At 46.5% G+C, this 11,366-nt stretch overlaps 1 protein-coding gene across 1 annotated transcript; it reads right to left on the minus strand.

Annotated features, from left to right (window-relative positions):
* On the minus strand, positions 1–11,148 carry Pramef12 (PRAME family member 12). The gene is made up of 4 exons (XM_006239346.5): positions 11,048–11,148; positions 4,129–4,431; positions 3,058–3,642; positions 1–1,484 (listed from the first exon to the last, which is right to left on the minus strand). The coding sequence occupies exons 2-4, from the start codon at positions 4,419–4,421 to the stop codon at positions 953–955; spliced, it is 1,410 nt and encodes a 469-aa protein (XP_006239408.1). The 5' UTR covers positions 4,422–4,431; positions 11,048–11,148; the 3' UTR covers positions 1–952.
* Positions 11,149–11,366: the final 218 nt, after the last annotated feature.

The raw sequence follows: 11,366 nt of genomic DNA on the forward strand, positions 1-11,366 counted from the left end.
GACTTCTTTGTCACGCATTTATTTAAACACTGAAAATTCCCCTACATCCTATACATACACAGCAGAGTAATGATTTAAAGGTTCATAGTGGAAGAGCATTTGCCTAGCATGCACAAAGTCCTACATTTAATCCCCATTAGTGTATTACTAATAAAGCCACCCACCCACAGTGCAATAGGGCCCGTCACTTAAATCAAGAAGTCTGAACCATCCGTAGACCAAACAAAGGTCAGGTGACAAATCTGTTCATGGCAGTCAGCTGTTAACTTGGGTACCTTAGGATTAACAAATACGTTACTTTACTGTGTGTTGGGTTTACTGATTTTCAAGTATGGTGTATGGTTGTTGTTTACTTAGAGTTTAAACCTATCCCTTCCCACTTTGTTTTGGGGTGGTCCTCAGCACCTGGCAGCACCATCTGGAAGCTCTTTGCATTCCTCTCAGTGAAGCTGTTTAGAATCTATGCTGACAATGCCCTCTGAGCAGAACTATGGCCTTCTTGGATGGCCAGCATGGGGCTGCTGGTGGGCAAATTCTCTAGGGCTCAGAGCTGGAGATTAAGGTGGTGGCTGCCAGAGGCTACCGGGGCCTGCCAAGCTGTAACATAGTGTAGTCTATTTACCCTATAGCCTGAAGTGGGGAAAAACACACTGGCAACTTCTTTAACCCTATCCATGAAGTAAACAACCTAAAACGTTTCATCTGGAAACCTCACCTCTTATTGCTAAAGACACATGTCCCAAAGGACATCAATTCCTAAGGTCAATATTTCTGAGGTTGTCTTTGTTGCTCAACCGATCCCCCATCCCAATCCCCCACCCTGAGATCACAGGTTCTGTGTTGCTTCAGGATGCCTCTATACCAGAGGATTCTGTCCCCAAGAGCTAGAAGGAATTACTTGCCACCCAAGTACCCACTGAGGGAACAGCCTTGATGAAGCTTGCACTCTGACTCATATGACCTGGTTGTCATTAGGAAGACAGGGTGCGACGCTGAACCAGACGGTCCTGGTGTGTTCTAGATGCATCATTGTCTTGCTCAACTCCTCTCGAAGCTCATCTAGCCTCTTATGATAGGAATCACTCTGGGCACCAAAAATCTCCCAAGGGGTAGAGTACATCTCTAAGCCTAGGCAGCTCAGCTTGGAGGTGTGGAGAAGCAGGCTCTCCAGGGCAGCCACTGAGATGGGGTTCCTTAAGTAGTTGAACATGATGAGCTGAACACATTGGCTCAGGGCAGGCAGGAAGACACTGAGTTGGGAGTCCTTAATCATACAGTTCTCCAAATCCAGGATCCTCAGGGTGGCTGCAACTCTCTCCAGCAGGACTCGAAGGGGCTCGGGATTTATGTTGGTCAGAATGACACCACTCAGGTTCAGGTGTTTGAGCTGATAGATGCCTGGACACTGGGACAGGGCCTTCAAGTCTGATTCTGATAGCTGGGAATCAGTGATAGAGAGCATCTCCAAGGGGGCCTCCAGGCACCTAGGGAGAGAGTAAGTAGTTAGTGGTTACAAGTTGTAGGGGTTCAGTTAGGGAGTCCGAGGGTAGGGTGGATCATTTCCTCTGTCACTCTGGCCACCGGATAAGCATCAACGCCTAGTGTGCTGCCTCGAAGAGTCTGCGCACTCAGTTGCTGGTTGCCTCAGAGGGCAGCTATGCAAGGCTCATGTCTACAAGGCCTCGGTAATAGTTACAGGGTTTGGTATGTGTACATGGGATGGATACCAAGTTGGGCCAGGTCACTGGATGGCCTTTCTTTTAGTCTCTGCTCCATTTCTGTCCCTGCATTTCCTTTATACAGGAACAATTCTGGGTTAAACATTTTGAGATGTGTGGGTAGCCCCATCCCTCAACTGGGGGTCAAGTCTATCTATTGGAGCTGGTTTCTTCCAGTTCCACCTTAAACACTGTTGAACAGTTTGGCTAATGTCATCCCCACTGGGTCCTGGGGCCTCCCCATATCCCAGGTCTCCAGGACTTTCTAGAGGTTCCCCCTGCCTCCTAATCCCCACTGTAGCATATTTTAATTCATTCTCCTGGCCCTCTGGGCATTCCTCCTCTTTCTCCTCATACCTGATCCTACCCCTCCTTCCCCTCTCCCACCCACTTTACTCCCTCCCTCTGCCTCTCCAAGATTATTTTATTCCTCTTTCTTTCTTTTTTTTTTTAAGATTTATTTATGTGAATACACTGTAGCTGTCTTCAGACACACCAGAAGAGGGCACCAGATCCCATTACAGATGGTTGTGAGCCACCATGTGGTTGCTGGGATTTGAACTCAGGACCTCTGGAAGAGCAATCAGTGCTCTTAACCGCTGAGCCATCTCTCCAGCACCCTATTCCTCTTTCTAAGTGGGATTGAAGCACCTACACTTGGGCCTTCCTTCTGCTTCCTATGGTCTGTGAATTGTATCATGGGTATTCTGAACTTTTTGGCTAATATCCATAGTGAGATACTTAGAGCCAACCATTGGATTCGAGGTCAGGGACTAACATGGGAGGGTTAGAGGAAGAACTGAAGGAGCCGAAGAGGATTGTAGCTCCATAGGAAGAACAGTGTCAACTAACCCAGACCTCTCAGAGCTCCCAGAGACCGAGTGAAAAACCAAGAAGCATATAAGGGCTGGTTCATGGCCCCAGGCGCATGTGTAGCAGAGGACTGCCTTGTATGGTATCAGTGAGATAGGGTGTTGCTTAATCTGGTGGAAACTTGTTTCCCCAGGGAAAAGGGATGCTGGTGGGGGTGAGGGAGGGGTAGGTGGCTGATGGAGGGTGTGAAGAACTCGGGGAGGAGGGGACCCAGAAGGGAGTCAACTTTTGGAATGTAAATAAATAATTTAATAATAATAATAATAAAAAGAGTCCACTCACTGAAGTTACCCATTCTAACTTGAGGCATGACATTATCACTGTGGGACTAGCTCAGCCCACAGCCCTGTATCTCCTTTCCCCAACCGTCAAAACAGACAACCCTAGCTCAGGTTACATCATTAAACTGCCCCAACAAGAAAAGGCTTCGCTGTGGTCTACTGGAAAGCTCCTCGTCCTTCCTTACCTGAACACCTGGTCCATATGACCTTTGAGGAAGCAGGCAGAGTCCAGGGAGAGCTCCTGGAGGCACTGCAGGTTGGGAAACTGAGAGGTGAACTGGCTGACCAACTGATTCTTCTCCTCAGGGGAAATGGAGGCAGGGACATGGATGTGAGAGAGAATGAGTGAGAGAAGGTTTTTCATTTGGCCCAGGTAAGGAGCAAAGATGGCCAGAGTAGACAGCTTCCAGGTGCAGCACACTTCCACCTCCTCCATACAGTCCAGATCTAGCAATTCCAGAACCTTCACGTTTTTCTGGAGAGCTATCGTGTTGATCTTCAGCTTCTTACAGCCAAGCTGCAGCAAAGCTTTTCTCTTTCTCGCCCACAGGAGGACATAGGACAGGCATGCATTCAAGGCTCTCGGCTTGAGGCACAGGTCTATAAACACTTTCAATGACTCTGGCTTGGCTACCGTTTCCAGACCTCTCCTCTGTGACCTTCTCCTACACTTGGCCTCTGAAATGCAAGACGCCGTCTTATCTCCAGCCCACACGGTCCAGAAGGTTTTGTGCAAAGCCCGCAAATCCAGAATTCGAAGTCGGTAATTACTGTGGGAGAAAGTAGAAGTCTTAGACTTAAGACGGGAATTCATCCTTCTCCATTACGATTGGCTGCTTCCATTTTTCGAAAAGGTTTCAAAGCACCCCCACCCCCACCCCCGCTTTTGGAGTCAGAGGCTTGAAACTACAGGCTAGCACTCCTAATTCAGATCTGCAAGGACTCCTTACTCTCAACATCACTTTCCTCCTTCTATTCATCCTGATGTTTGTCATCCCTTCCTCTCGAATCCAGTCTGGACCCACTACTAGTGCCTATGGGAAAAGGCAGGGACAGGTGTCTTCAGCCATAGCTATGTCTGTTCTGAATAGTCCTAGACACTTAAATCCTTTCCCTAGATGTGCAGCAATGGTGCAATGGCCTGTGAAATCCTCATCACTGAGGCCAACATAAGCCTCTAACGTTCCTTCCATTCTCTATTCTCTCTCTACCCTAGACTCCCGGGCCTCTCTTCAGGGCACTTGGCTCTCCCTTACCTGGGGTGAATATTCTGGTCGAGCAGGCCGTCAATCCCATCCAGTATGGTTTGTAAGACATCCAGGTACGGTGCCTTCATTTTCATCAGACCACCCAGTGGGAGACAGGGAAACGGCCAGACCTGCACCATCCTCCTCAGGATGTTAGATCGTTTGTGGGTGAGGGCATCCTTGAAGAGTGGTGGGAAGAGCTCCATGGGCAGGTCCGGCAGAGCAGAGATGGCCACGGCCTCGTCCCTCAGCAGACTCTGCATCGCTAGCTGCAGGAGTGTGGGTGTGGCCTGCAAGCTCATTCTCACAGATCTGGAGGGAGACAGATGATCCTGAGGAAATGTCCAAGAAAAGACACCTTTTCGGGCCAAGGATTAAGAAGCCCTTGTCAATCCAGAAACAAACTTAGGGCCACAGCCACTGCTCTGCCTGCGATTCTGTTTACCCATCCACTTCCAGACAGGATCCCATTGCATGGTGCCCTCACACCTTGAAATGGGTACCAAGGAACCTGAGAAGCTTACTTTGCTTCTTAGAAAAGAGTCACCCAGGGCCGTGGAACAAGGATTAAGAATGTCCTGTGGACCAACACAGTCAAATTCTCAGTTTCTGCCATGAACTTTCTAGAACTCCTTTGCGTTTTCGTGTCTCACAATCTGTTTCCCACCCTGTCTGCTTTCACCCCTTTTCTCTTCTTAGGGTCTCCTATCCAGCTTCATAACCGAACACAGTGTATGTTTTCTATCCTGGCCACGACCTTTATTGCTTTGTTCTGTTTGGGTTAGAAACTGCAGAGACATCAGAGCCACAAATGTTCACAAGGAGATACAGAAAGCTACCCCTGAGAGTAAATATTGTTACAACTAGCTTGAAAACACAGGAACTCCACACGAAGACCAACAATCAACTAACCTGGACCCTTGGGGCTCTCAGAGTCTGAATCACCAACCAAAGAGCATGCAGAGGCTGGGCCTAGGCCTGCCTGCACACACTTAGCAAATGTGGGACCCGAACAACTGGAGCAGGGGCTATCCCAAAAGCTGCTGACTATACACGGGATACATTCTTCTAGCTGGGCTGCCTTGTTGGGTCTCCATGCGGGGGTACTTGAAGTAGCAGGTTGAGGGGGATACCCAGGACGGACCCACCTGCCCAGAGGAGGGGAAGGGGAGGAGGTGAAGGAGAAGGATTGTGGGAGGTGCTGACCGACTGGGAAAGGGGCAGTGAGCAAGATGTAAAGCAAAACAAAACAAAAAACAAAAAACAGGGCTGGGGAGATGGCTCAGTAATTAAGAGCACTGACTGCTCTTCCAGAGGACCAGAGAGTTCAATTCCCAGCAACCATAATAGGGCTCATAACCATCTGTAGCTCTAGTCTCAGGGAGCCTGACGCCCTCTTCTGCCCTCTGTACCTTAGGAATTTTAATGATTTTTGATAATCTCAGACAGACCATCTTTTGAAAATGTATTTTTTCCCCAATTTTTCTTTGTTTCGCATAGACCATCTTTAAGTGCGTCTCCACTCATCTCGTGAGACATCCTTCTGCATTAAGCTAAAGTTTTTTGGCACTACCCTGCCTTCACCTTTCCTTTTCTATTCTCGAAAAACAAAGCAATTTTTTTTTATTCTGCTATACAAAGAAAGTCCTTCCTTATGAAAAGGATGTCTCTTTTAAGGTTACAAGAAACATATTCGCATCCTTAAATGTTCCCTAAGATTTCCCTGCCATGCTTACGGATTGATCCCTGTTTGGTTTCAGGTCCAAGGGGCTGAGGTGCATATTTTAAGTACCAAAGCAGACCTGGCCTCCAGGTTCTCCCAAGCATCACTCAGTCCCTATCTGGCATTCCCCACCCCTAATCCAGAACTTTCTGGCCCAGGGGCCTGTGCTGCCTTCCCCCAGGGGCCCTTCTAAGTATAATCCAGACAATTTGCCTGCCCTCCCCCCCACTCTTTTTCCTTCTCTTTAATGCACTTCCTTTCTCTTTTTCCTCTCCTTTGTCTCCCTCCCGATGGTGGTGGCTTCCCTAGCCTCTTTCCTTGGGGCTGGTGAACTTGCCCACTCAAGAGCAGTTTCCCAACAAACGTGCATTTATACATATTTTAATCTAACTCGAATGGGCTCATTTCGCTGGTAAGAAATAACTTACCAATCCCTTTCATTTTATTTCCTTTCTTGAGACAGGGTCACATTTGTATGGGGAGGGTCAGACAGAGAAAGGATGGAGTCTCTTACAGCACAGGTTGGCCTTGAGCTTTGATGTAACCAAGGAGGACTTTGAACATCCGATCCCATCTGAATGCTGGGATTTGAGGCAAGTATCAGCAGACCCCATTTAGGCCATGCTTGTGCACAACGGACAAGCACTACCCCAACTGAACCTCGTGCACAAACCCTAATTTCCTTTTTCATTGTCACTGGACAGAGAGCAACACAACGAACTTACTAATTTATTAAAAGAGAACTGAATCTGATTACACGCATAATACAATGTAACAAATAAAATTCCCCTCACTGCATAGTGTAAAACTATAGTTATTTGCTGTGATCCCAACGGGTTTTTACTCCCACTTGTACCAAAAAGAAAAAAGACAGTAGACAAAACAAACCAGCCAATGGGCCAATCTGAGGACCCAAGTTTAATCCCCAGATCCCACAAAAAGCCAGATGTGGTGGTGTGTATCTGTTATCCCAGGCTACTACTACCCAACGGGAGGCTACGACCTGCTGCCTAACTGAATGAGCTGGGAGAAATGAAATTACTCCCCGTAGTTATCTTCTGACCTCATGTGCACACCCTATGAGCATCCACATGTGGAGGTTTGGCCTGTTGCTATGTATTGTAATGCTAAATACTTGCCCCCAAGGTCTGGTTGGCTCTGGGATGAGGAAATCCTTAAGTACACCAAGTGATGCTATGTAACCTTGCTCCTTACTTTAAAATTATTGGTTAAATAAAGGTACCAACAGCCTGTAGCTGGGCAGAAGACAGTTAGCCATGGCTCCAGTTGCAGGGCTTGAGGTCTGAAGCAGAGACCAGGGCCACGAGGGCCAGCCAGGTGGAGTGGGAGTGGCTCAGGCAGAACATGGCAAGGGTATATTGATAAGGAGGTAGACAAAACAGCATAGAGGGCTGATGTCTACCCAGCTCTAGTACCCTTAAGGCTTATTATAAATATAAAGGTTTTGTGTTGGGGATTTAGCTCAGTGGTAGAGCGCTTGCCTAGCAAGCGCAAGGCCCTGGGTTCAGTCCCCAGCTCCAAAAAAAAAAAAAAAAAAAAAAAAAAAAAAAAAAAAAAAAGATAAATATAAAGGTTTTGTGTCTTTTATTTGGGAACTAAGTGATCTAAAGTGAGATAGAATGCCACAATTTTCACACACACACACACACACACAAACACACACACAAATAAAAAAAAGTAAGGCTCTTTTTACATATTTCCTTTCTATATCTCACCAAGCGTGTGAGTAAAGATATATGACATTGCCTTACAGAACTGGCCAGGATAACAACTTCCTGGTCATTGGAAGATCTCGTATAATCAAGAAGGTAGAGGAAACACAGAGGGCTACAAAAATCGTTATGAACTAAGTCTGCAGCTGCAGAAATAATGCCAAAGGCATTTATTTCCCAGAAGAAGCAGAGAGACTCCAGGTAGCTATATAATCCCAGGAGACCAGGCCAACACCAGGGGCAAGAGAGATGGCTCAGCAGTTAAGAGCCCTGCCTGCTAAGGATCTGGGTTCAGTTCACAGCACCCACATAGTGGCTCACAACCACTGCCACTCCAGCTCCCGGGGTTCTGACACCCTCTTCTACTTTCTACGGGCAGCAGGGGTGCGGGTGTGCACATAAGAAAAAGTCTCTGAAAGAGAAGCCATACAGCATATCACACAGGAACCCTAATTCTGAAACTAACAGAGATTTGCTATTCTAATATATTTAGGAATTTCAAGGTCAAATTGCGTTTTTTTTTCTTTTTAATTTATTTAATGTTATGAGTGCTCTGCTGCATATACATCCACAGGCCAGAAGAGGGAATCAGCTTCCATTATAGATGGTTGTGAGCCACCATGTGGTTGCTGGGAACGGAACTCAGGACCTCTGGAAGAGCAGCCACTGCCAGAGCAGCCACTGTTCTTAACCACTGAGCCATCTCTCCAGCCCCAAATTAAGTTTTTTTAATCATTGTTTTACATCCTACCAAAAACAATGACACCACCAAGAATGTATTCATATAATAAGGTTTAAAAAAATACATTTCTTAGAGGGAACTCTCTTTTTTGTTTGTTTATTCTGAGGTAAGATCTCAGTTTGTTGTCCTGCCTGTCTTTCAACTTACAAAAAGGTATGTCTTTGCTTCTGTCTACTGAGTGCTGGGAATTAAAAGTATTCACCACTACTCCCCACCTCCCAAAGTTCTTCCAAACCACAGGCAGGAAAAGCTGTAAACCTGGAACAAAACCAGTTAAGTATTGAGTGAGGGTGATGGAGAGAGTTGGGAAGCCGGAAGGGTAAAGTTGAAGTCCTGGGCCATCATTTGAAGTCATGTGACTCTGTCTCCTGAGTCCTGATTAAAAGTGTGGACCACTACATCTGGCTGCCGCTATTATTATTATCATCATCATCATCATCATCATCATCATCATCATCATCATCATCAGATACCTTCTTAACTTTTCTTGGGTTCCAGGCAGGCATTGAACTACACTGAACCATGTAGCCAAGGGTGATCCTGAACTACCTCCCAGTTGCTAAGGTGACAGGCATGTGCTCCCATGCTTGGTTTTATGTTGTGCTGGGAATCAAACCTAAGGCTTGTATATGCTAGGCAAGTACTACATCACCTGAGCCAGGAGTTTCCCAAAGGACCTCTGTGGACCCCAAAGTCCTGGCAGTGAGCAGGATGCCTGATTAACTCTGTCACTTACCAGAGAGTTCCACCAGAATATGTAACCAGAATAGTGACACTACTCTTCAGGGAGCAAAGGCAGGAACTGAGCCTTCCAGTTATGTTTTATGCAGAAAGCCAGCAAGCTGCGAGGGCAGAAGGTTAATGCTCCCAGTAAGACACTGCATATCAGGGAAATCAACTTCCCATCTCATTCCTCATCAGCCAACAGTGGGGGTGGGGAGGAAACAAGCAATTCATCATTTCATTTGATCAGGTGCTCAGCCACATTTCTGAGACCTGTGGTATCAGTATCTGCCTCTCTCCTTCCCATCACTTGTACCTGTTTTTTTTTTTTTTTTTTTTTTTAAGGTTAGGGTCTCCTTATGGAGCCTTGGCCTAGAGCATTCTCTGCAGATCAGGCTGGTCCCAAACTTATGGAATTCACATGCTTCCGCCTCCTGAGCGCTGGAATTAAAAGTGCAGACCACTACACCTGGCTCTTTAAAACCTTTTAAAAATAACAACAACAATAATTTTGTGGTTTTTTTTTTTTTTTTTTTTTTTTTTTTTTTTTTGAGACATGGTTTCTCTGTGTAGGCTTGGCTGTCCTGGAATTCATTATGTAGACCAAGTGGGCCTTAAACTCAGTGATCTGCCTACCTCTGCTTCTGTAGAACTGGGATTAAAGACTTGTACCACCACAGGGCTTTACATTTATCATCATCTCATCATTTTAAGATAATGTCTCTTGGGTTCCAGGCTGGCCTCGAATTCACCATGTAACCAAGGATGACCTGTCTCTACCTCCCCAACTGCTACAATTACAATTACGTGATGTCTGGTTTTATGTAGTGCTGGGGAAGAAACCCGGGGCTTGTGTATAGTAGGCAAGTTCTGGACTAACCGAGTCACCTCCCTTCCCTAGCTCCTCCTTTATCCTTATTTTGGTGCATTTTCCTTCTAGTTATACCGAAGTTGCTACATGTTGCAGCCTACACGGGTAATTCCTGCATTCCACAGTCTCAGAAAGACTGAGCCAAGGGTGGTTACATAGTCAATACTGCCTCAGAACAAAACAAAAACAACTGGTTAGAACCAGTTCCAGAAGCTCTGCTGTCCTCTTCAGTCCTCTGTAAACACCAGGCACTCGCAGGGTGGAGAGACATACTGTAGGCGAAAGACTCAATACATGAAATAAAAAAAAAGTTTAATAAAAGGTTTTTTAAAAAGGCAAAAGTCTGTAAAACAGAGTTTATGTTATGCCAGCCTCCCGCAGACTGCGTTGATTGCAACAGGAAGTCGTGCAAGCTGGTTGTGGGCACAACCCTAGCACTCGGGAGGGGAGGAGAATTTCTATGAGCTTGAACTCAGCCTGGTCTACCTATGAAGTTCCAGAACAGCCAGAGCTACATAATAAGAGAGATCCTGTATCAAAAGACGGAAGGACGGAAGGGCGGAAGGAAGGGAAGGGAAGGGGAGGAAGGGAAGGAAAGGAAGGAAGGAAGGAAGATGGATGCTAGGAAAGTCACACACCTTTATTCCTGGCGCTCACTGAGCACAGCCTATGGATGTCTTCCGACTCCACGGCCAGCCTGGTCTATAAATGGAGTTCCAGGACAGCCAGGTCTACATAATGAAAACTTGTCTTAATACGTAAGTAAATAAGTAAACAAACAAACCACAAAACCCCAGAAACCTGGAAGTGCTGAGCAAGTCGTACACATCTTTACGCTCAGCAGAGGCAGGCAGATCTCTGGGCAGCCAGAGATACATAGTGACACCCTGTCTCCAAAACAAAAACAACAAATAAAGCCAACTATCCAAAGAAGCCAGGCAAGTGACTAGCTTACACCCATCCTTTAGGTTTGTGTGAATGCCTTCCGTGAAGTGTGCTTCAGGTTTGTGACCCATTTCTCGGGACGCACGCCGATCCTTAAACTACCCCGGACTGTTCCTGGACTGCTAGAGACATAAGGTCTGTTTACTCTAACGCCTGTAGAGTCACGGCTGCTTTTCGATCGTCATAAATACCTGCAACGAAGTCTCTGTGCTGAACTCCAGAGGCCAGAGATCTATCTTCTAAGGAAGGTAGTTTAAGGAAATCCTCGTGAACCGCACGCCCGGGACCAGATGAGACTTAGACTCCTCCTCTCCTCCCCTCCTCCTTCTAGCCCCTCCCTTTCCCCCTGCGTGCCCTGCGGACGGCTGTTTGCTACTGTTTCTAGGCAGAAAACTTTCAAGACTTAAGGCTAAATTCAAAGAGGCCAACCTTTTTTAAAGTGTCCAATGGTAACTAATCCTCTAAAGAAAACTAAGGCCTCTCAGTTGAAAGGAACAGAAGCAGACAGGC

Source organism: Rattus norvegicus, chromosome 5 (genome assembly GCF_036323735.1).
Source record: "Rattus norvegicus strain BN/NHsdMcwi chromosome 5, GRCr8, whole genome shotgun sequence".
Lineage (NCBI taxonomy): Eukaryota > Metazoa > Chordata > Mammalia > Rodentia > Muridae > Rattus > Rattus norvegicus.

Bases quoted from the DNA above. Each gene is read 5' to 3' on its own strand.
- Pramef12 (XM_006239346.5), bottom strand. From the start codon at position 4,421: ATGAGCTTGCAGGCCACACCCACACTCCTGCAGCTAGCGATGCAGAGT. The intron at 3,643-4,128 runs GTAAGGGAGAGC...TTTCTCCCACAG, and splicing joins GACCAGAATATTCACCCCAG to TAATTACCGACTTCGAATTC. The intron at 1,485-3,057 runs GTAAGGAAGGAC...CTCTCTCCCTAG, and splicing joins CATATGGACCAGGTGTTCAG to GTGCCTGGAGGCCCCCTTGG.